Source organism: Paramormyrops kingsleyae, chromosome 13, assembly GCF_048594095.1.
Source record: "Paramormyrops kingsleyae isolate MSU_618 chromosome 13, PKINGS_0.4, whole genome shotgun sequence".
NCBI lineage: Eukaryota > Metazoa > Chordata > Actinopteri > Osteoglossiformes > Mormyridae > Paramormyrops > Paramormyrops kingsleyae.
In genome coordinates, this window is record NC_132809.1 from 24650722 (window position 1) to 24676666 (window position 25945).

Consider the following 25945-nt stretch of genomic DNA (forward strand, 5'->3'; position numbering starts at 1 on the left):
CAAGTTGTATTTTGTGCACTATTCTTAGAGTACTCGCACATGATTTATTCTACTCGACTCAATTTAAGAACTCACACTTAAATGTACGTCAGGATGAAAAGATAAAGGTAGTTTATTTATTTGCATATCAAAAATACAGTGAGGAAAGAATCACCCTTTGTTTTCTTAGGAGCCAAGTGAGCGAGACTAAACTCACTGTCCCTTATTTACTGGCAAGCATGTTCAACACTCAGGGGTCATGATGATATTCTACCATGGTCTTTGTGAAGGATGACGCCTCACCCAGTGTCACCTGGCCTTTAGTGGAGCTGTTAACAGAAACTTAGCAGGATTGTGGTACCTAATTACAGAAGCTGAAGCACATTATCTCTGCAAGAGCAGGCCTTGCTGCGATGAAGGAAGTGAACAGGGCTTCATGTTGCTTGCTGTTGTTCAGTTGCATGTGGTCTCTGATGTTCCGACATGAATATGAACAGACAAGGATTCATCTTTCTGTTTTGCATTTTATTGATACACTACCAGTTAAGAGCCTAAACTGCAATTTTTTCTTTCAACGTTTCTGAATGACACAGCATTACAAAACATTAAAATACATAAATGCACATAATACAAGGCCTTGTAAACATTAAACCTGTGTTTCCCTTTGAATTTTTTTAAACAAAGTTTCTTATTTTCCTTAAACCTTTAGGAATGACATCCATCTAGAGTATCAAAAATAGTCCAGAGTTTGTTTGACCAGTAAGTAGTGTGAACAGACCGTTCCATCTTTGGTTCAGGACAAACACAGCAGCGGCAGACGGCAGGCTGTTTGTGTTGCCTGCACAGGTCTGAATACATCCAGACCAGCATCTGCAGCACTGCCCTGTCCATTGTGCTTTCTGAAGCATTCTGCTATACAAGCAGCACTCTGAATGAAGTCAAATGAAGTCTTAAAGAGTACCGAAGAGTGCTGTTAAAATTTCACAAACTGGAGTTTGAAACTAGTCCAACAGATCAATCACATATTCAACCTTATTGTGCGTGAAACTATTAAAATCATCTTAAAAATTTTGTACATTTGAATGGAGTGAATGTTATGTTGTTTTACAATCTCAGCTTGCATAATAATCATCTATTGATGTTTTCTTTATTGAAATACAAAAATACTAACAGTCTTAAACCCATCCCACCAGAATAAGACCCATATAACTGAATCCTTTTTGAAAGCAACATAAACCAAAACAAACAAAAAAAAAAAAAAAACATTTTAATTGTTCACAGGGAATTAAGTCTCCTACTTATCAGAAAATTCATTAAAGCATCTAGAAATGGTCTTATTCAGGCATCCAAGTTTGTTTAAAAGGCATCAGACAGGATTTAGTGCATAGCAGGTTGTGTCTTAATTGCAGTTCTGCACAACATCCGCACACCTCTACAGTGCTGTGTCAAAAGTCTCAAAGGTAACACCACATACATCCCTAAAAGAGATGCACTAGGTCTTAAATACAACAATACACATGCAAGAATATTACTCACGTCAGGTAAGAATCTTAAGGCAGAGAGTATATGAAATGGTGCATAGATGCATTTATGCAGTATCCCCTGAACACACGTGGCATGAAACAAACAGGAAAGCTACACACAATTCTGCAATGAAAGGTCACTCGTGTCACGCTGCATGCAAATCTTTCAGAAAACGGTTCCAGCAAACATTCCACTATTCTTACTCATTGGCTTTTAATTAGCTTTTTCCTTTTTTTATTATAAAATTACTTTCCCTCAAAAGTACTATTGTACCAACATTGAAATAAAAATACAATACAGCAAAATTAAATAGGATTCAGTAAGGTCTGACCTGAATTTAAAGTGTTTATCATTTATAGATTACTGTTACACCATGATCTATATTACCATGGTCAAATTGTCGCTATGGATTTTTATGTAATTTAATCAGAGTTTAACTGCTTTCAAAGAAATCACGCGGAATGGAAAGGCAGCTTGGCTAATTCAGTAGGAAACATGAGCAAATTTGTTCTTTGTGCTACTACGGGTCATACCCACAGCGTGTGGCCCTGGGGGCTCAGACTCGGTGCCCATGGTCGCTTTACATCCTGTGGCTGGCAGAGTGATTTTACCATTGGGCCTTTGAGACAGACCCTTGACCCCTATTCTCCAGGGACACTAGCTGTACTTTGGACAAAAGATTTCAAATCTGTGATGTTTCCAACTTATAATAAATGTATTATACATACTAGCTCAATTATGTTAATTTGTGTCTGTCCATAGATTCACCTGGAAGGCACGCAGGAGCAGCCCTGCAGAAGAAATATTGCCTAGGAAAGCTGTAACGGTTATCAGCAACCAGCAGAGGGCTCTGTCTCAACAACTTTTCCCCCAATTTTCAGCTTTGTCAAATCGACTGACACTCACAGCCACGTTAAGAGATATTCTATTTCAAACGGCTCTTTAAAAATTCAGCAAATATCCATAAAAAAGCAAGTAACACCAAACTTGGTGAGCACTACAAAGCCTCCACAATATTTACAAATAGCTTAAAGTATTTTAAATATCTTTTTTGTAACGTTTACAATAACTTTTGAAGTCAACTATATAAAATTTTTTACAATTAAAAGCTTTTAACATCTTTCGAAGCAACAACATGTTTATAAGGCAATTGTGCAACCTGAAGTGAGGAAAAAATATGAAGTCATCCGTTTTAAAGTTCAAAAAAAGGATGGAATGTTGCATATTATAAACCCACTAGGAACTCCAAGGTGGAATGATTCATGATTGACCTTTGTCTTCTAGAACCAGTGCTGGTTGTAAAGTTCCACTTGATATCAAGCTGGACGAGCTGTCTTTGCACCAGGGGTGCAGCGGTAAGTGTGGCCTGGTGGGGGCGCTGTTCTGCCAGTCCTTGGCTTCTCTGGAGAGAATCGCTCTAGGTTTGCTTTCGGCACTGACCCACAGGGGGCGCTGAAAGCAGGATAGAGCGGACAGCAGGACGTCGGTGCTCCCAGTGCAGAGGACCCCTGTTCCAGGTGCAGAGTTAGCTATGACTGGCTGTGACTTCCAGCTGGAGCCTGAGACATGTCACGGCCAATGATCTCATTCACTACAGGAGAAGCACAGAGACACAATCAGTACAGATTTACCTATGAAGTGGAAGGTGTACTACTCTTGATGGGTATTCCAGATATAGAGGAACATCCATCCATCAATCCATCAATCCATCCGTCCGTCCGTCCGTCCGTCCGTCCATCCATCCATTTTCTGTAACCTCTTGTCCTATTCAGGGTCACTTGTGGTCTGAAGCCTATCTTGGAGGCTACAGGCACAAGGCAGGGAATAACCCATGATGGTGCACCAACCCATCACAGGGCACACACACCATTCACCCACATGTGCACACCTATGGGCAACCTGGCAACTCCAATTAACCTCAGGATGTTTTTGGACAGTGGGCGGAAACAAGAGTACCTGGAGGAAACCACACGACGACACGGGAGAACATCCAAACTCCACCACTGCACCACCATGCCGCCCCTTATAAAGGAACATTCAAAGGCTAATGCTGCGTTCCGTTTACCTTGGAGGTCAGAAGTCAGAGTTGGGAATGACGTCACACCCAAGTTAAATTTGTTTTACTACGACAAGTCGGAAAGCCACTTAGCTATAGCAGGACACTGTTTTAAAATGTTGGACTTCCTGTTTAGCCGGATAACCGGTCAGGTTTAAGGTACCCCAATTTAAGTGGCTTTAAATCTGACAAATTATCCAGCTAAGAAATCCTGCTTTCTGAAACAGGCCCCAGTTCTAGCTTGGTTCATTATTAGCCGTTGTTAGCAATATCAGTTGATGACGCATTACAGGGTTTATTCTGTACAAACACCATAGTGACACATCCACAGATAACGAATGGACTGGACTATACTGTGCACGAGCCACAAATAAGGCGAACATGTAAATAAACAGTAAACCACAGCTTTAACTTCTGTCGATAAAGGCGCAGCCATTTTGAATTCTGAAATTGGGGTTGCGGAGGTTCTGACTTTCTGAGTTGGAATTCTGACTTCAGGGGGTGTTCCAGTTGAAATTTCCAACTTCTGAGTTCAGCTGGGGCCCAGCATACGCTCTTCTCTGCCATGGCTCTTTTTAAAGGCTCTGGAGTCATATCACAACACCAGTCAAGGAGACAGATGCTCCAGATTCTGTGCTCTATTCATTCCCATACTCAATAACCAAGGAAGACAGAGACCTTAATGTGGAAATGTGCCTAACTTGCAATCTCAGCTGTAGCAAAAAGTGGAAAGAAACTGTTCTGGTGTGGAGTGTGGTGCAGCAGGTTGAGTCAGTGGTCACAGAGCTCTCCTGCTAAGATGTGACCTTCGATAGCTTCCCGCACATTATGCCGGTGAGAACGCAATGGAAATCTTTCAGTCACTGATGATGAAAAAAGGCAGATGGAAAAAAATGAGGCTCATGGCAAGTTTTAACAGAATAAGAACACACTGAACTGATTTTCTTGTCAGAAAATTGTTTTAAAAGGTTTGAAAAAGCACTGCATAGATCTACTGCATAATAACAATAACATCCATAACAACTATAACAATAATAATAACAATAAGAAATAACAATAATCTGTGAGCACTGTATACCGTTTGGTGACCAGGTTAACTGAAGACACCTCTCAGCTATTGTATGCTACTCACAGAAACACCAGACCATAGACACACAGAGATAGAGACCAAGATGTGCACAGACGCGAAGCAGGATATGGAGACGCTGAAGTGTTTCTGTTTTACGACAAAAGTAAAAACTACATCCAGGCTTCACTTAAACATATATAGTATTTAGCAACAGCTCCAAATGTGTCTCAATTGCAATATGGAGGAGGACTCAGTAATTAGACTTACATGCACGCAGAAAAATGGTTACCGGGTAAACAATGCGGCAACACCATATCTTCTGAAAGTATGAGCTTTAATTTGTTCGATCTTTAGCCAAGTCACGGTCACACGTGACCTCCATCGTTCTGATGACAGCAACAGGCATCTTCACATGTCGCAACTGAAAGAGCTGCATCAACCTTCTACACCAGAAATTTACCACAACTGTTGAATGTCAATGACTTTTTTTTGCAGTCTTTCTTTGCTGCTATATTAGTTAGAGAGCATAAGTATGAAGAGACTGTTACGTTTGTAAGAAACTGATACATTTCTACTAATTGAAAGCTAGAGATGTTACAAATGTAACACAACTGCATTAAATTACTCATCATTTTGATCATTTTCATTTCTTGAAGGGGATCCCTACATGTCTCAGCACAGGACATCTGTGAAGATGAAATTACATTTTCATGGGGCCCTCTAGTTCAGTGGTTTCATAAGCCTTAATGTACTTCCTTCATGGATTGCCGTCTTCATTAAGCTAGTCAACACTGACCCTGTACAGAACGGTAACAACCATTCATATAAAGCCCAAAATGTGGGATGTAAAGCAATTAAGCAGCTCTGTCACTTTAAGCCAGTAACATCTGCCTGCTGAGTTAACTTGTAGTTCGCTTCCTGTTCATTCCTGGTCTCTCATCGTGGTTGTGTATTCCTCCGTAGGCCAATAGGCCTGAAATGTAGAAGACATTTGATCAGACAGACTCACTGCCGGTGATGTGGTGAAACCTGAACCCAAATGAAGAGCACCAGTATACTGTTGCTACTTTGTTTACACAAGTTGGTTTAAGGTGTGGGGGTTGAGTTGGCACAGCTGTTGTTCAGCAAAACAATATTAAGCCAGGAAGCTCACCGGAAAACCTGCCTCGTGTCAAAGATCAGTAAGTATTAGTCGGTATTTGAGACATCAAATGATCCAACACAAAAGGTGTTAAAGCAAATGAGTGAATTTCGTCCAAAGTGAATGAAAAACTGAATGCAGAAAACAGGAGAGGATTCATGGGAACAGAATGAATGCTGTGCTGCTGCCTCATTCTGACATATGGCTGCTGGGGTAAAATGAGCCACCTTAGCGCTGCCGGCGGCGGCGGAGCGCCCCCTGGGGGCAGCCCCTCCCCTAGCGCAGCTCAGCTAATCACCACGGAGACCATACTGTTTGCGTGGACTCCTGCGTATGACAGAGCACAGAAGGCCCGCTCTATTATTAACCCTGGCCAGTGCTGCAACTCACGGCTGGAGCACCAACCAAAACAGGGGCATATGGCAGATGCACGCAGGATGCGGCCTGCGCAGACATATGCAGACAGCGCAGACGCACCGTCCCGTACAAGGTGATTCATTAAAGATCCAAGAAGCCTCTGATCATTTACGGCTGCGACGGGTGTAATTATCTTGACGAGAGCGTGACTGCGGCCCCTGGTGACATTTAGAGACGCCCCATGTGCAGGAGCAGCCGGGCTCACAGGAGAGTGGATCAGCACATGCTGTCACACTGCTGATGTCACACTGCTGATGTCACACTGCGTTACTGAGTCTGAGGGCCACCGGTATGGCTTTGCACCTCATATATCACAGCACAAGGCATTGCTGCCATTTCTTGTTCAATGTATGCAAACTATAACATACAAAACACTCCCGGGTGGAAAGATCACGGCTCCAGTTAGTATCGCACAAGTTCTGTGGTTTAACTAGAAACAGCAGTTAAAAGGCATAACCCAAGACAGTCAAATCAGAGGCCAAACCTACCAGAGGACCTATGTATTTTAATGCTGAGGATAGCACAGAATTACAATGGTTCACCAGTTAATTACAATGAGCCACGCTTTACTCAACAGAACATTTCTAGCAGCTATGCTACCAGGTGCCACATTGTTGAGCCTGGCTTCCATCCATGCGGCCATCACTGACCTGCTAAAAATAAACGAATCTACCTCTTTATGCTGAGATGCCTGACAGGATGCCCACGGAGCCAGAATGTTACAGTTACTATTTATACGGCGGCACTTTGGGGAGTTTAATCCCACACGCGACATCCAAGCCAAAGTCCAAAATTCCCTTTCGCAAAAAGCTATGCCGCCACCCAGAAGCGGCAGCACTGAGTAGCACGCTCCAGCCTTTGCCACATGGTGGCGCCGCAGGGATCCTAAGCCTTGCAGGTGACGGTGCCCTGCACGTCTTTCACACCTGAACCCAGCTCATTTCTGCTTACAGACGCATTTCATGAAAAGCCTCCTCTTTATGGCAACCAGGGCGAGTGCCTAGAAGCTCTCCAGGCCAAAATCACATAAGCAAGATCCTTAATGTGCTTTATAAATGGACTAAACATTAAAACAAACACCTGCAAAACAACTATAGCATTATCTATTATACAGACAAAAGAGATCAGAGTGCTGTATCACTCTGCAAGTTAGAACTTTGAGCCTGTGATCATAAGGTTGCTGGTTTGAATCCCAGGGCCAGCAGACTCATGCCACCACTGGGCCCTTAGGAGTCGTTCCTACTATATGGCTTGCATTGCGCTTTTCATCAACGTGTGTGTTCTGCATTTTGAAAATGCACTGTTGCATGCATTCCTCTGCGCTGCGCACTCCCATTGATGACTGTGAAAAGTGTTTGTATGCGTTCTTTCACTCCATAGAGTAGAGCAAAGATAAGGCAATTCCCCCATGGGAATGAATAAAGTAAAGCACTGCTATTCTACACTCTGACCTAATATATCATATAGGCAATATATTAAAGTGACGTAATACAAGTTCCGTGCCAAACTGCTAGTAAATCTTCCAAGCCATGGAAAATTTCTAAGTTTAAACAACTGCAAGAGAAAGACCTACGTGCACAAGGCTGAGTCTCAGTGTGCACAATTTCCCACAGTCATGCGTGTCATATGCATATAACACGCATTCCCTCTGCAGATTCTGACAAAATCAGTCATGAGTGCATATTAGGGCTACACAATATTAGAAATATTTCAAATATTGCAACGTGATTTTTTATATATATATATATATATATATATATATATATATATATATATATATATATATATATATAGTGATATTTATAAAGCAAAATAGAACTTAGTCGGTCAGTCAAAGAAGTTGGCAGTGTTGCAGTGAACCGTGCTGAGTTGTGCTCAATAGTATGTAAAATATGTACATGAGATGGACGACTAATGTCTTTTGGTGGCCAGATATCGTTCATTTCCCTTCTCCTCAATCGTTTTTGTTATATTGCTCACAAACGCATCACACAGTCTATGAGTGAGTCTGACAGCAAGGGCAAAAACTACTACGATTGGCTAGGAAAGTGTGATGTTTAAAATTGCAAAGCTTGATAAGTTTTGTTTCCTATGGCAGAATACAAATGTTTTAGCAAAACATATTGATGATCTATTAGGCGGATCTTACTGTGGAATTCCACCCACCTCACTCAATGAATGTTATTGGCAAGATATCAAAAAACCCGAACTGTATTGCAAAATAATGTCACTTCTGAAAATACAGTATATCACGGTATGTCCTGATGGTATGAAAAATTAGATACACCCCAAGCCTAATCTAAACCCAGCTGATTATCGCAATCTTTGTGATGTGACAATTGAATGTGCATAACATTGTGCATTAACATTGCACATCGCCCAGCCCTAGTGCATAAACTGTTTGCTGGCCATATCATCTGCCAGACGTGAAAGCTGCAGAAAATTTTTCTGCTATTTAAACTAATTTTTAAAAGGAAAAATGCATTAATATGACTTTCTCAGGGGATGCCCTCACCGTCATCCAGCGTAATGTCCTGCAAGCCAATAGCATTGAAGGCGAGTTCCTTGCCCTCGGACTCTTGCTTGATGTTCATCCTCTCCCCCTGGGGGGCCAGGGGGCACACCTGGCTTCCTACAATTGGACTGGCTGCTTGAGCCGGGGGTTGACCTGAGTGCCGAAAGTGCATCAGGGGGCTGCTGGAGGTAGGTGAAGGGGAGGATGCTGAGCCGGGGGTGGGGGACTGGTATGGGAGCGACTGGAGCTGGGGTGAAGATGGCCCCGAGTGGGGCGAGGACCCCATAGATAGGGGGGCCGTGTTGGAAGAGGGGAACGAAGCAGAGCCCTGGCTGGGCGGGTGGTAGCCCAAGGGGTGCTGCAGCTGGGGTGGCTCAACAGGGAGGGGAGGCGATGAAACCGGCGCAGGGGTGGGGCAGGGAAAGCCCAGAGAATGAAACTGTGGGGAAGCAGGGATCGGGGGCTGGCCGGGGAACGAAGGGGAAGCAGGGATCAGGGGCTGGCCGGGGACCGGAGGGGAAGCAGGGATCAGGGGCTGGCCGGGGAATGAAGGGGAAGCAGGAATCAGGGGCTGGCCGGGGACCGAAGGGATAGAAGGGATCAGGGGCTGGCCGGGGACCGAAGGGGAAGCGGGGATCAGGGGCTGGCCGGGGACCGAAGGGGAAGCGGGGATCAGGGGCTGGCCGGGGACCGAAGGGGAAGCGGGGATCAGGGGCTGGCCGGGGACCGAAGGGGAAGCGGGGATCAGGGGCTGGCCGGGGACCGAAGGGGAAGCAGAGCCGGAAATCGTGGCTGAGGAGGTGAAGCCGGCGCCAAATGCCAGGAGCTGAGAGGCCGAAGACTCGGTTTGTAAGGAGAGCTGCTGGAAGGCCGGAGCAGGGGCTGTGCTCAGGGGAACACTGGGCTGACAGCTATTCATCAGGCTGTGTGGGAGGGCCTGGTATGGGGGCCTCTGCTGTGGCCCTGGGGGCGCCGGGAACGCCAAGGGCGGCCTGATCAGTGGACAGTCAGGGCCCGGGGGAAGCCCGCGGCACGGGGGCTGAGCCAGGAGCTGGAATGAGCAAGAGCTCATCTGAGAGTACAGAGCCTGGAGGGATGGCTTGCCAGGCAGCAGGCCCGGGGGCAGGCCGCCGTGCTGGGGCACCGGGTCGGGTGGCAGCAGAAGAGCCCTGGCTGGGTGGAGCCCTGGAACGCTGGTGGGCTGGGCCAGGGGCAAGGAGGTAGACGACAAGTCCGCTTCATCTTTATGTTCCTGTTTCACTGACACTAAACAGGAGAGAGACAGGGTAAGGTCATCATCCTGCATTTGCTAAAGAAACATATTCCGAAGACAAACGCAGGAAAGTGGACTGAAGGTATGCTCAGGAGAATGCCCCACACAGAGACAGAGACAGTAATAACAATGATTAACACCTTTTTGGGGATCAACGCCAGTAAGTTATCACTGCAAAATTGTCAGACAGGAGTCCCACCGCGACAGATTCCTTCTGCAGGTGCTCAGCTGGGTTCAGGTCTTTGCCTTCAGGGGTCCAGCTGCTTTCTACAGTCAGGGGCTTTGTATTGTAAACTGGCATCTTTAAATTGCCCATAGTCTATGTGCCCTGTAATGAACTGGCATCCTGTTCAGGCCGTTCCCCTGCCCTGTGCCCTATAATACTGGATGGTATGGTACTGAATAAGCTGTTAGAAAATGGATGAATTTCCTTATATCCATTTCCTGTACCCGTTTGTCCTATTCAGAGTTGCAGAGGTCCAAAGCCTGTCCCGGAAGATACGGGCGCAACACAGGGAATATCCCATGGCAGGGCACGGATTTCTTTTTTTTCCTCTTATATAAATGGTTATTAAAGAATGCATTGTGCTTATTGTAGAATAATTTCTGATGAATTCCATGTAATTCCAAATTATTGCATAGTAGAAGTTTGCGAGCTCTTAATTTGAATATTTAATCCTCGGTGGCTGAAAGGTGGCATAATCTCTGCATAAGCCCTTCACACATAGCTGCTGAGCTGAAGGGAACATGCTGCAGGAGGAGTCAGGGGGCAAGAGGACGCGTGGGCAAGCCGAAGGCACCGCTGGGGTGGGCAGTACCTGGCAGATAGGTGAAGCGCTGAGCCTGGCTGCGCTTCCTCTTCCCATTGCACGCGTAGAATTGCACCTGAATGGCAGAGCTGGCAGCCTTGCTGTGGTACGGGGGAACCTCCACCACAATGTTACACTACAAACAAAGCGAGAATTCAGTCTATTCCAGTGCATTAAAGCTGGTTGTTTAAGCAGAAAGGATTTTACATCTCCGATTTTTTTTGTGCCAGATAAAGAAGGAAGTATTCCATTGTCTAATGTTACATGACATTCTTTAATGCATTATCACACATACACTTGTGAGTATTTTTTTTTACTCACCCCTTGACTTTTCTCTCGTATCACTCTTGCTTCAACTTCCCACTGAGAACGCCCATCTGGAAGAGGGGAGAAAGGAGCAATATGCTTTATTCCCAGCAGAGTGGACCAATGGAACACATGACGTGAATTATTATAAATACATTGTAAATACTATAAGATCTGACACAGGAATCTTTAATAACTCAAAGTTTGGGCATCACTAATACACCACTTCGCAGAGGGAGTCTGTTTTTTCATGCACAACCTATACAAGACTAACTGTGGAAACTGGACTTTAATACTGCATTATTAAATGGTACCTCAGTTGTCGAACTCATTAGAACTCGAATTTCTTAAAAGTCAAACCAACTACTTTGAAAAAAAAATTACCTAGAACTCGATCTGAATCTCAGAAGTCGAACCGTGAACGCCGACCTAAGATAACTTATACGCATGGGGAAATGAGTCTCGCGGCACGTCTCTCAGCGGAAACAAAGGGTAACGCTTCAGTCTCAGCCTCGCATTCGCTGTGACAGCATCGTTTGTTGGTGATAGTGCTTTTTTTATTGAAAATATCAGGTAATACACTGTACTTTATATCATTCTGGTAGCCATTGCTCACCAAAAAGTTACGCAATAGTTGTACAAATGTTACAACCCAAAAGTTTGTGATTTATGAACAAATTAACGAATGCAGAGTAATAATAAAAATAAACAATGGACAGCATGGCATAGTCTAGTGTAGGCGCAGTGTTGGCGTCCACAACCGAAACTGCACACGGAAAAGTGAAATATGAACTGGCTTTAAGCCTAGTGCTGAGATTGTACAGCTTCGGGGTGTGGGAGGAGTTGTTCTGACAGAATCTAAAATATTCCTTTATTAAAATAAAATTTCAAATTAAAATTGTTAAAATACTCCTTTAGCGCAAATTATCTTTTACTCTTCACAATGGTAGCAGATAATCCAGTGAGTGATATGTTCCAATTCTTGAAATCTTGGACTCATCACATTCTATCCAAATTTGATTCCTCTAGTTTACAAAACAGCCGTAAAAATGTCAATTAAAGAAACAGTGAGGCAGAGACAGTGATTGCGTTTTAAGGTATGTTAGACCCTCAAAATCTTGGGGTAGCCTGCAGATACAATGGCTGCGTTACCCAAGGTGAGCAATCTCCATTTTCTATTTTTGCCTAGGATCTCAGCCTGCAAAACAGGGGCCCTGTGTTCTCACTTCTGTTTTGTCTCCAAAAAATACCTCAAGTGGCCCACTTAGGGCTAGTCAAATAAACTCAGATGTTCAGGCAGAGGACCAAGAGTAACAATTTCCCTTGAGATTAATGTAATTTTATATAATCAAATCGAATCTAATCAAATTTAATCCAGTCCAATCCAATCCAAGCCGCATTCCCTGGGTGAGCCACTATTTGTGTTTGTCAATCTGCGGCTTGCTGTTACAGATGAACGCATGACCATGGACCATGAAACACTATAAGAGAACCAGCACAACTGTCAAACGGTAACATTTCCTAAGAAAAAAAAATGAGGGAGAGCTAAAGATCAGGATAGAGAAATATCACCTGGCCCCTTCTCCAGGAAGATGACTTTGGTCTCTGGAAAGAAGTTGGAGCCGGTGATGAGCACCTCCTCCCCTCCGTCGACAGAGCAGCTGTTCGGGCTGCTCTTCTCCACATGGGGTAGTTCCTGTGCAGAGCGCTGGGCTGCAGCACAAGCCAGTTACATGGGGCACCAGACAGAGAGATGAGGGATTTTAAACAGGCATAGAGGGACACGACGAGACGGAGAGATGAGGGATTTAAACCAGAATTTTGTATTTTCGGGAAAAATGTGTATGTCATGTGAAAGGGAGAATCTCCAATAAAACTAGATATCTACATACTTATTTAATATTAAAAAGTGCTTATTTCATGTGCCTGGCATTTTTAGACTGAAATCTCAATTCATTACATAAAATCTGGGCAGCTCTATATGGGAGCATTTATCAACAAATCTGTAAAAGCAGATGAGAACCATTTACCACTGGTACACTTTTCATCGCAGCACATGTATCCAGACAATTAAAAGACATGCATTTGTTAATACAACCAGGGACACCACTGAACCATTTTTGTGTATAACAAACATATCTGCAGTTTAATTCAATAGAGCACCTGCACTTTGGAGATTTATAATCAATTGATACAGTCCCACTCTAATCTGGACTCATCTGGTGTATCAGTACCAGCGGATGAATGGTGCACCTGGATGTCTGCGATTGTATGCGCAGCTTCTGCAGTTTTATTGTTTTGACAGCGTGTGTCACATACAGATGAGAGAGAGTCTATTGGTCTGACCCTAATGTCACTACTCTGTTGACCACAGGATTTGAAACGGTGACTTTCATAACCCAGAGTGCGACACACGGCGCTTGGCATACTGGCGTGTGCGTGTGCGTGTGCGTGTTCGGTCTGGGGGCGGCTTCAGGACACTCACAGCACTCGACGGGGATAGAGGCCGCCTGCAGAGACAGCACTTTTCCTGCCGGCTGCGGGATATGAACCCGGAACACCACCCGGACTCGCGTGTTCTTGCGCCCGATGTCGGTCTCCCCCTTCCTCAGCTCGATGTCCGAATTGCGCAGCTTCAAAATCCCAGCACAGTCGATGCTGTGGTAGGAAGGGCACACAGGACACAGAAATCAACACTAAGGAAAACACACTCTACACTGCACAGGTCATGAGAATATCAAATTTAAATCTATTGAATGTAAAATGAAATTAAGGGAAATTATGCTTCGGACTCAGGTGAAAATAAGTATTCAATTAACGATGGAAGATACATTTATACTAGGAGTGTAACGAAACACGTATTTGTACCAAAAATTTTCGGTACAGGTCTTTCGGTTCGGTACGCACATGTACTGAATAAATGCAGCAAATGCGGAACCTGTGTGTGTGTGCCTGTGTATTTTATTTTTATTTACTTGAATGAACATTTATTTTGATTTACTTTAAGTAAATTTTAGTTTTTTATTAGTAGGTTGCAGCAGTATTGACAGACTTTTATTCAAGACAGTCATACTTTGTTCCGTAACCACTGTTTAATAAAGAAAAAAAGAAGCAATTTATGTTTTGTTTGTTTTACCCCCTCTGCACCGAAAACTTACTGAACCGTGACTTCAAAACCGAGGTACTGTAATTTTTGTGTACCTAATTTATACATATGTTTATAATTAATGGTTTGGGCAGCAATGCTGTTTAATACCATCACCAAGTGCACTGACATTCCGGCAAATACCTGGCTGACATATTATTTTCTGGAAGCAGAGGGATTTCAAGAACTTTAGTGCTGGAGATGATGATCTCCTGGCTCGCGGTGGCGACCGTCTTCCCGGTGATTCTGTGCACCTGATAGAAGGCATGTGGTCGAAGGTAACGGTCGTCGGCAGTGCCGATGAACATTTGCAGGCTGACTGGCTTTTCATTGTAGCCTATAAGCTGCAACAGAAAAGACGATGAAGTGTGAGCAGCATCCATCCATCCATTCATCCATCCATGCCCACCAATAGGCCACCTCAACCATGCAAGAATCGAGCTGTATGTAACGCTATACAAAATAAAACTGACTGATAGATTGATTGACTGATTGATTGAGCTGCAGACCTGAGATGGTTCATAAAAAAAAAAAAATTTGAGTCCAGCTTTGCCAAGTACAAGTTAACAACATACCATTAAACCAAACACCTGGGACAAAATGGAGACAGAATAAGGCAACAAAAGTTTAAAAACAACCCATGCATGAACAATTAGCTGTAGTACATCATATGCTTCGGGCTCAAAGACAACACTACTCATTTACATTTACATTCATTAAGAAGAGACTTTTGTCCAAAGAACAAGTACAAGCAAGGCAGACAGTACATTATAATCACACATTATTCCGGCGGCAGCACAATACTCAATACTCTACAGCCAAATGTTCTAACTGTGTATCAGGACAGAAGCCAGGCCCAGTACTACACGTGGGGTGAAAGGGAGAGACGAACAGGCCTTCACTGCCACGACCATCCCTAAAACTGCTGCGGTTGCAAGTGAGAAAACAAGACCCCCGTTGACTGGACCCTGGCATACAGTGCTGTAAGTGGCACTAACAGCACATGCTGCCAGATGTCTCCACTGGTGGCACAGTGTTAAAAACAGAGGCGCTCAGACCCGGCACAGCCTCTAAGGCTCACAGGCCTGCATTCAGTGTCACAGGATAATGACACAGTGACACCCTGTCATTTACCTACTGGGCCGAGGTCTCAGCATATATTTAATTTTTTCAAGATTCGGCAAATTTGACATTTGCGGCTTTGGTTATTCAAGAGGTGGCCATCAACAATTAAATGGGAATATTTTCGGAGCGTGCCGAAAGATTACAGCAACAACCAGATGACCTGTAAACTAGAAATAGCTAGGTTGGACCAACAATACTGAAGATGATTTGGATCACATAATATAAATACCAGCATTATTTAATATCTGTCAGTGCAAGTGTGTACTATGTCTTTAATATTAAAAGTTATTTTTGTTTTTAAAAATAAAAGAACTAAGGGATCTTTATCTCAGCAACCTGCCTCCTTCACGTATTAGCTGTGCCTGTGACTGCGGATTCTCACAGCTCTGATGGACCAAAGAACTATTCACAAATTTTCACATTCGCTGGGATCTTACCCCCATATATATTCGGCTGAGTGTACAGCTAAATTGGGAAAAAAATGTTCCACGCTTATTTCAGTTTACTGAAAGATCTTTAACATAAAGGCAGTGATACCTGGTAAAAGAGACTGTCACATAAGTTTCAGATGAAACCATCAAGCAAGACCATATCTAGCTGGGACAGAACTGCTTCCATCAGTGAGGAAATTATATGGATTTCCAACTAAATTGAAATGGGAATGAGAGAGAGGAAAACAATAACAAAAACAATAATCATAAATCAGTGCCGTGACATCAGCACTGCCCAAGCTGACTCTGCAGTATCTCCCAAGCTAGCAGTGATCCCTCTTCGTATCTCCAAGAAACAGAACATACTCCACCCTCATTTCTTGGAATTGTAAAGCTAATGTTTCAAAGCTATATGGATTTTTAAAAGTATATTATTTACAAAAAAAGCAGGTGAAAATATGAGTGACCTCTGGCGGGAAGGTTAGAGTCAGGAAGTACCTTTTCTGATATGGAAAGGGTGTCACAGCCTTGATATGCAGGTAGTGTGAGCCCAGAGGCAGTGGGGCACTACAACAAAATCACTTTCAGAGGAAACGTGATGCAAAAAAAAAAGCGCAAAAAATTGCAAAAACAAAACAAAGCATGTCTAGCTGGAACAGGTAATGATAGTCACACCGGACTGTGTTACAAACAGAAACCCAGAAAGCGATCCAGATAACATCTAAAACTGGTTATTAAAAACCATGGATTACCAATGGACTTTCTTAGTATAACTTAGCATAATTATTCATAAAGGTTGCAAGTAAACTCAGAGGGTACATTCAGAGAATTTAGCAGTTGGTGCAAACTTAGCTTCAATATTGGGAGTAAAATTCACAAACATTATGAAGGGTGTCACTTAAAAATATCTCAACATATCCTAAACCTCATTAAAATTGGGTCATATTATTATTTCACTTCCAAGTTCCCCAGAAGAGGCAAAATAAAAACTTAATGTGACAGCGACTGAACCCAGGGGCCCCACCGTGAGGTCCCAGAGCGGTGTCCAAGAATGGCCAGGGCACCAAGCACAGAAAGACAGCCTCATTATTTTGACACTTGAGGGCACTGGTAGCTGGGTTCTCATTGGCCCTGGCAGTGAAACAGCTGAGGAGCCTTTTCAGTGACTGACAGAGACTCTTTTGACTCTTCATACTGAGGGGGCGCCACACACAACACACAGGGAAGTCAAAACATGAAACTACAGCCTGATACGTGCTGCAACAACGCTAAGTCAGGGCGCAAAGATGATTTTCTACACACTCTGTAAAGTTTTCGTTAAAACTGTGACTTAAGAAATACCTAAATAAAGCTTTTCCACTTGTCTTTGAACCCTGTGTTTTGGCCCAGCTAATCGATTGGTTTGGTTACCGGATCACAGGATTAACCAATAACTTTTTTGCAGCCCTAGATGGAAGATTTCATTTTTTTTTCCCCCCGAGACCAAACGAACAAATTAGAGACAAAAGGAACTGATCATGGCAGAGCATAGAGGAGAAACACCTGCCACCAGTATCCTAGGACAGTAGATGGAGTCATCATTGCCTTTTAAAATGCTTTGAAAACATGATCGCAGCAGATGGAGAGTAAGAGCTGATGAATCGGCAGTTATATTAAACTGGTGACATTAATACCAGTCAGGGAAAACAGTTGCATGGCCTAAAGGCTAGAATAGTAAACTCAAACTAAAATAAAAGTGTTGGATAATATTACATATGTGGCTCTATATAAAGCCGGCTTGCATCTGTCGCACAGAGCCAGAAATAGTACTAAGTGACTCAGTGAGGAATAGCAGTGATTTCAATGTCTGATGTTTACTGAATAAGAACAAAGGCCCCCAAATGCGAGCTCCCCAACCTAACCCCCCCAACCCCTCCCCACCAGAACACAGCACAGGGCTAGCATGTGCATTGTCAGAGCATGTGCTAACCATTCCCCTTTACTCACAGGCACATGGTGATTGACGCAGGAAGCCTGCCTGGCTGTGTCTGTGTTTTGCCACTGTTGCCATGGCGAGGGTCAGTGCATGCGCAAGTGAAAATTCCAGCCACTGGGCCAGAGACTCAAGGTCACGGGCAAATGCGGCTGCTTTCCTGGGCCCCTGCACTCCCAGGTACCATTACTGCATGTTAGCGGTGCAGTATTTTAACTGGAAGGAGGTTTGAACAAGGTCAACACAGAGAAGCACAGGGATTTGCAGTCACTCCTCATCAGGGTGTACGGCTTCTTTGCAGGAAAAGGCTGCCTCTGCCTCAAAGCTGAAATGCCCTTTAAAGACATATCAGTTTTATGTTTGATTCCAGCAAATCACAACAACTTGATTATATAAGGAATGATAAAGTAAGATCCATAACCTCAAACTAACCTCAAACATGAACTTTGCAAACATTTAAACTGAGAAGCATGCAACTGCCAAACAGCAGCAGATTTTTATATGAACAACACTGATAAAAAGACTGGCTGTTATGAGAACTCACTCAGGACTAATATTGTATAACACTGTATTATGTTCTATATTTTAGTATTTAAATATTGTCATTGACTTCTATTCATTGTTCTATTTACATACATTTTGTTCATTATGCTGCCTTGTGAAAGTGCCAAACAAAATTTTGTTGTTTAATTACAATATCCATCCATCCATCCCATTAAGGGGTGTGTGAAGATGCATTCATACAACATGATGAACTGATTATTAAAATAGTGATTCATTGTGTCAATATGACATGGTAAAATCAGATTTTTTGTGGAATAACAAAGGATACGTTCACGTTCACGTGCTGTGGGCAGATGCACAAAGTAGCAGTGCAGGCCCACAGACTTCCAAAGCACAGAGCCTCCACTGCCTGATGATCTTAGCACTTTGATGTTTTTGGGAAAATCTCCTGTCTTGTAGCACAGAACACTTTCTCTGATGGTCAAGATGATATTTGCACTACGATGCTTTCGGGAAACACCCGAAATTTTGTCGTGCATAAAAGTCGTCCTTTTTGCCAGTTATGGTAGCGATGGTCGAGTCCCCGAAGTGACTAATTAGCTTGCCAAGTAAAAAGGAATGTTAGCCTTAAAAATGCACAGCATGCTGGGTGACATGTCGGTATTGGCCAATATTTGTTAAAAATCAGGACACTGGCTGCTGGCTATACTGCCAGCCAATATTTAAACTTGAACAATATTCAAAGATAGCAGCACCACAGCTAAAGACACAATTAACTACTTAAAAATGGAGATAAATGCATTGGATGAGCAGCCATTTTCTGTAGCAGAGAACAAGGGATTTTGTTGCCCATTCACCACTTAAAAGTAGTTTCGAAGTATCAGGCCAAAGCATATTTATAATTAATTATAAATCTGGCCAACAGATTTTTTGTTTTCCACAGAATAAAACATGATGTAACATCATTCTGCTAATTCATGCTGACAAGCTCGACAAGTTTCACCGCTAGCAAACCCCCAGTCAGTATAGTAGATGTGCTTAGTTTTAAAGTGGCATGTTCTCCCTGTTTAATAACAATAAATGTTCTGAGATTCTACTTTCTAAGCATTCCGTTAACATTAATTCCCATAGTAATGTAAATTTTTTTCAGTGAAATTATAAGGTTTGAATTCAAAATTGAATATTCGGCCAAATTGAATCATGATGGAAATTACAGATTTGTTCCCAAATTTTTTCCCTCAATAATCGTAATTAATTCGAACTGCCTCGGGGCTACCGATTTACACCCATAATATGAACCAATTATTACTGTATATTTCACAGGAGACGGCTTGCGTTTTAAGTCTTAAGTGTGACATTACACAGTGCGGGGACCCCACAACACAGACTGAGGACACATGACACCGGTGCGTTAGGGGGTGGGACGCCACCAGATGCTACACGCTTCACAAACATGAAGGGATCATACTTAGAGAAAAAATTATTCATTAAACAGATTAATTACGCCAAAAGGATACCCCTGCTAGACAGGATATGGGCTTACAAGTCGTCTAGCCACAGATGTGATGCAACAGGCTGTCCTGTGCATATTCACCTGAGTCTGACTCTCCAGTTTGCTCTGAGCAACATTCTGCATGTGACCTACAAGCAGGACGTGGTAAATGTATGCAGCTGTAGAGCTTGTGTTCACTGAGTGACTTTCTGGTATGGCTTTAATAAGATTGGTATAAACTGTACATTTACAGACCACTTCTTTATGATAGGAGACCAGATGTGGTTTTAATACAGGTCATACAAGACTTGCATTGTATGATTAAGGTCAATGTTGAAGGGGGCATATGTATCGTATAATTTACCATATATCACTGACAACCAAGTAAGATGAGAATGTGTATAAAGCACTGAGAGAATAAGAAGTTCTCTTTTCCAGTTAAGCTTCAACTTAAAACATTTAAGTTTTGTATCATTTCAGGCTTTCCGGGTCTGTTCAAAACTACCAAAGAAACACACATGCACTGCAGGCAACATCAGACTGGAAAGCATCTCCCTCTGGCCTCAACCCCCATCTGAGTGTGACGACGGCGGCCAAACACAGGCGCTCACACTCAGACACAGAGCCTCCAGGCAGCAGCGGCTGAAATGATAAGCAAAGGAACTCCTGCCTAAGCACACTGCAGCAGCAACGGGACAAAGAGCGGAGCGCGAGGCATCAATAATGCACGTCACCCACCCGCGGGGGTGTCTTACACTTTCATCAGGACAACAGCACCCTTCCAAATTTCAGCTTCAGCGGGATTCAACCAATAAGAGTAACAAGCCAACCTGCATGCTGTTCACCCGACACCAAGGCCAAACACAGGCCAGCCTGTGACAGTGACATCACACAGGTGATAACTCGGGCTCGCCAGCGTGGGACACCGAAGAGGACACACACACTGCAATGGCTTTTGGGATATCTGTACATCACAGAATAACCATCCCAGATCTGTGATAAAACAGCCACGTTATACAGGGGGGGAGACCCACCAAAGTCAGTGTCTCTCAATGTGCATTTAGTTCACGTGTGATTATGCGGGATTTTGTCCTACAGTGTTCAGACTGTGTGCACACAGTTACGCCCAAGACTAAAACATCCAATCTGCTCTCCAAGCCTGAGCACACCTCAGCAGGAGGGGGTCCAGAGACGCTCACCTTGACCACCGGATGCCCCCCCGTAGATGCCTTGACGGCTCCCCGGCTCCCCTCCGTTTCATAGTGGGCCCTGTGGTGGGCCTTGGGGTGCACCTCGATCTTCAGCTCATACTGGCCAAACTGGCTGGGTAGGGGCCAATCCAGGGGGGGCAGCGAGGACGCCCTGTAAGGGAAACACACAGTCGCTGGCTCAGGGGATTCCAAGTGCAGGACTGAGGAGTGGTGTGCAAAATCCAGTGTGCAAAACACCGCTAAATACCTCGCTGATGCCTGCAGTGCATGCTCCCAATAAGCACTACCACTCACGTTAACTAGCCACTTTACAGGCACAGAACATTAGCACAGTATGCTATTGGGGTCTGACCCCCACGCGCACTGCTGCAGAAAAAAGGGAAGGAGAGACTCCCAGCTGCGTCTGGCACCGTCGCCACGCAGGTGTGTTCCTGGTCTATTTACAGCCCGGAACGGCCGCTTCCCGTCACGCTGCAGCAGCAATATGGCACAGGAACATAATGGCTATTACACAAAGCCTGCCGACACATCCAGCTTGTTCCACAAGCAAACAAAAATCTGTTTAAAGAGGAAAATGCCACAACTGCTTGGTTGGTTTTGTTTAGTTTTTCAATGATTGCAAGTTAATGTAAAATAATAAAATATTAATGATCTGCTCCCATTTAAGGAGATTTGGCTTCTATAGAGATCTATCAGGCTTATTGTCCAGACCCATGTGTGTTGAAAGATTCGGCAAAGACCACCAGACTAAATTGCTCTTTTACACAGAAACTACATATAGTTTGTCACTGGATTTCAGGAGCCAAAATTTCTCATTAACCACAGCAAAGCTGCCAGGCAGACAGTCCCAGGACAAACAAGAGTCGGAACCTCCTATAAGCAACGTTTCTTAACCGGGACGGCTGAAAAAGTGTGCATACAGTGATTACTGATTTTCAGCTGGAAGGAATGGTATTCGGAATGCTACTCTTTCGATTGTACTAATTTTTTAGGGACTGAATTTTTGGCAAGCTGAAAAGTTTGCACTTCAATTTCCACAAAGAGACAATCTGCATTTCCATAGCTAAAAAAAAAAATGCTAATTATAAATACAACTGCTAACAAGAATCCTATCGACGTCCGAAAGAAAATAAAAATGGGAGATGCTTGTGGAAACCTTGGAACTTATCTAACATGGGCCAGGACGATTCCTTGCAGGTTCTCCAGTCCCAGAAACTTGGGGTCACCGGCATCATGTTGGGCCCCCATGTTTCAGATTTCAGCCAAAACAGTCTCAGTCCATTGTGCTGTGTTTGGGCTGGACTGTGTCATCGAAATGTTTATTTCGGCTTCTTATTTTCTGAGATATAAATGTTTAACACGATGATGACACCACCATAAAGTTGGCCCCCCCATTGGCATCTGATTTTGAACAAACGGTCTCGTTTGTGCCAAGTCTGTGCCGCTTAGAAATGGTTTTTGCTTTTATTGTTTCTGATTATTTTATTGTTTGGTTTGTGCCGTTACATTACATTGCCCTATTTTGCCCATGCTCACAATTAAATTCCCCCAGGGGGAACCCCCCCCAATCATGGAAATGTAACAGGTGGGGGCATATCACTGGTACGGTAAGTGGGTTTTAAGGTGAAGGGGACAAAATGACAGTGTGCCACCTACAATGGCATGGAGCATCACAAATAAACAGTTACCTTTTTCAGTAGGTAAATCATGCACAGACCTAAACAGTATGTTGCTACAGTATGATGATTAACACTTGTCATTTTGCCTGTACTGTACATTATAAAACTCTGTATATTGTGCTTTCCTGTGATCATCGATTAAAATCTTAAAGTTAAATATAAATTTTAAAAATTATATTTATCAACCTATGAAATAGAAGTTGAAGCACAAAACTATTTTGCACATTTTAATGAAAGCAGTAACAAGTAGTTATGCGATATACATAGACAGAATATATACATATAACTGGTCATTTCCATTTATTTTAATCATCAAGACAAGTGTGTGCCCCCACAAAACATGTTGCAAATTTTTTTTTAAACAAAATGATGATAGTAGTAGCAAAACATGGACAAAGGCTATACTTAAAATGCAGACGGGTGACGGCAGCTGAGAATCCGAATTTCCTGAGCGCAATCCTAAAATGGGGTATGGGCTCGGGGCTGACAGTCTACAGCATTGTCAAGAAGGCATCGGACATTCCACCTTTTGTTTATACGAGGAACGTGAGCATGAGCACTATGCAGCGATCTTTGAATGGCATAAACCAAAAGGCATAACTCAAATAACAGCACAAACATTTATAAACGGCACAATGCAGCACAAACGATAGAGACCAGTTTGGCCTAAACTGGAAACTGATGTGGTGCCAACTTGTGATGGTGACATCATCATGTAAACAAAAATTTATATCTCAGAAATTAAAGCAGCACAAATGAAAATTTCAATGGATCATAGCACAAATGATTGGGACCGGTTTGGTTCAAATCGAACGGAGATGGGAGGGGGGGCAGCTTCACAGTGGTATGATGTGACCATGTAAACAAACATTTGTATCTCAGAAATGGAAGCAGCACAAATGAAAATTTGAACGGAACAAACGGAACAAACGATTGGGACTGGGCAATTTCAGGGTGGACTGGAGGTCACATGTGTCATGAGAGAAGATTTAATGATGCTTGATTATGGCTGATGTGTGTGCACATGCTTAAAAGAAGCACAGTTCATCATGACATCATCAACGACGTGGCTGATGAGCACATGCTCAGAGAGCACTGCTCATTATGACGCGGTCAAAGAGGTAGGGTACCTGAAGATGGGGGTGTGGCCCGGCTTGGGTTTGCTCCATGTGAAATGTGAGGGGACAGACAGGAAGTGCTCCCCGGAGACATCCTTCTTCAAGCTATGAGTTACATCCTCAACCGGCGAATCCAGCGAGGGGGACACGCAGCAGGCGTCCTCTAGGCCTGAGTCAGCGAGCAGTGCTGTCTGGTCCTGGGATGTTTTCCTCGTCTTGGAAGGAATATCTAGTTCAGAAGGGCAGCACTGGAAAGGGGAGCCCCCGAGCGAGGTAGAGCCAGCCCAGGTATCCTCCGTCACACTGCCCCTGGGGGAGTGGCCAGGTGTCGGGGTGGGGGAGTGGTGGGGGGAGGCAGAACCGGGGTAACAGATGTCGGCGCTGGAGTGGCGCCTCTTTCCGCAGGGGGACGTGGGCCGGGAGGAGGGCCGGGAGGAGGGCCGTGGGCTTAGCCAGTTCTCATCCGTCACGCTGGTGCGGGGAGAGTGGCAGGGGGACTGACGGGGCGACGGTGGGGGGGGGAAGCTGGCAAGGTGCAGCTGCCAGGGCTCCTCTGCCGGGCCGGCCTGCGGGGAGCAGCGGGGGGAGGCGAGCGGAGAGGCGAGGGGGGAGCCCAGTGTGAAGCGAGCCGTCGCCTCATTGAGCTCAGAGTCTACGTCATCGTAGACGTGGGAGAAGGATTCGCAGGAGGAGGCGTCGGAAAACCAGCTCCGGGAGGAGATGCTGCTGCAGGGGCTGGGGCTCAGGGAGGTGTCCCGGTACGAATGCTCGACGGGCAGGTATAGCTGGTCCCGGCCGGAGGGATGCTCACGGCAGCCAGCCTTTGGCCCTTTGACCTGCAAGCCATCATCATTAGCCTCGAAGTCCTGCTGGAAGTTGGGGGAGATGGACGTGATCTGGATGCTGGGGCACTCAAAGGCCTTGGGGCTCATGGCCGAGTTGTACTTGCAGGTCTGGACTCCATAGCCAAGGTCACAGGTCCGGGGGCCATGTAGTTGAGGAGCTGCAGAAGCGACTGGCGAGGACGTCTGTGCACCTTGGCATGCAATTCCAGGGGGCAGGTTGCCCGCAGAAGTCGGATGGCCAACGCTGAGGATGTAGAAAGGGGTGCTGTCATCAGGTTCAAGATCTGGGGGACAAAACAAATTATGTTCAGTACGAAGTATATTATACATTGTTCACCTCACACAGACCCAATTCATTTATGTACGCTACACTCTGACTACTGTGTGCTGCCACTAAAAGACTGAGAGGAAACAAACTCATGGGCGATGGATACAATGGCCACTTTATGAGGTACCTCTGCTTGTCAATGCAAAACAGCCAATCGTGGGGCTACAACTGAACATACACAGCATGTAGACAAAGTCAAGCGGCACATTTCCTTTGTGGCTGAGCATAGGAACGGTCAAGACAAATGAGGCAAGTAGCAATTGTGGTGCTTGTGTCTCAGGGGCAACCAGACACCTGGAAATCGCAAACTGCAGCATACAGAGATTATGAAAAGGGTTCTTTTGTTCTGAAGTTACATTAAGTAAGAGGAAAACAGCCATATTCTGTAATGCTAACAGGAAGGGTAAAGGTGCAAAGGCTTACATGACAGATCAGTACAGCCATGGAGCACAGAAAGGTGTCTGGAAACACACAAGCTGACCACTCCCAATTGATTCTGGGGCCACCAATAAAAACAAAAACAAAACAAAAACAAAAACAAAAACAAAACCAAAAACACGCAGGAAAAAGGTACCCATTGTTCCCACAAAAAAAAATGCTCGTGGCTCCTCCAGGGCTCAGTGTATAGACTCCAGATCCTCTTTATCATCTAAGTTCATAAATCCAAAAAAGCTCCCAAACATCCACTTTAAGGCCTAAAGACCCACCTGGAAATATCTGCATTTACTTACCCATATTAATGCAGGAGGAGGTTTCCAAGTTTCTATGATTACTCAGGGGACATTACAGATCAAGTACGGGCACATCGATTCATTAAGCCCCCTTAATTATACTGAGTGAACAAAGAAAAAAGATCAGCAACTGGAGATTTCCGTGTTGTGTCTGAGCACAGGGCCAGTCATTCACCCAGCACTCTGCTGCATTTTTTCTCAGGTTATGGGATTTGCTCAAAGGCCCAACAGCAAAGTGACTATTATGCAAAATGACTAACTGGTGCAGGAAACCA

The 25945-nt window shown here is 44.3% G+C and overlaps 1 protein-coding gene across 2 annotated transcripts in view; it reads right to left on the reverse strand.

The window, feature by feature from the left end:
- Positions 1–483: 483 nt before the first annotated feature.
- LOC111843522 (nuclear factor of activated T-cells, cytoplasmic 3-like) overlaps positions 484–25945 on the reverse strand; it is a 35063-nt gene continuing 9601 nt past the window's right edge. For both annotated transcript variants that reach the window (XM_023811170.2, XM_072698426.1), the window contains exons 2-10: positions 23779–24895; positions 20958–21120; positions 14379–14578; positions 13575–13747; positions 12662–12802; positions 11105–11160; positions 10793–10919; positions 8702–9967; positions 484–3094 (exon numbers count right to left, since the gene is read on the reverse strand). In XM_023811170.2, the coding sequence (XP_023666938.2) occupies positions 3033–3094; positions 8702–9967; positions 10793–10919; positions 11105–11160; positions 12662–12802; positions 13575–13747; positions 14379–14578; positions 20958–21120; positions 23779–24895 (3305 nt within the window). In that variant the 3' untranslated portion in view covers positions 484–3032. The remainder of the gene's footprint in view (positions 3095–8701; positions 9968–10792; positions 10920–11104; positions 11161–12661; positions 12803–13574; positions 13748–14378; positions 14579–20957; positions 21121–23778; positions 24896–25945) is intronic.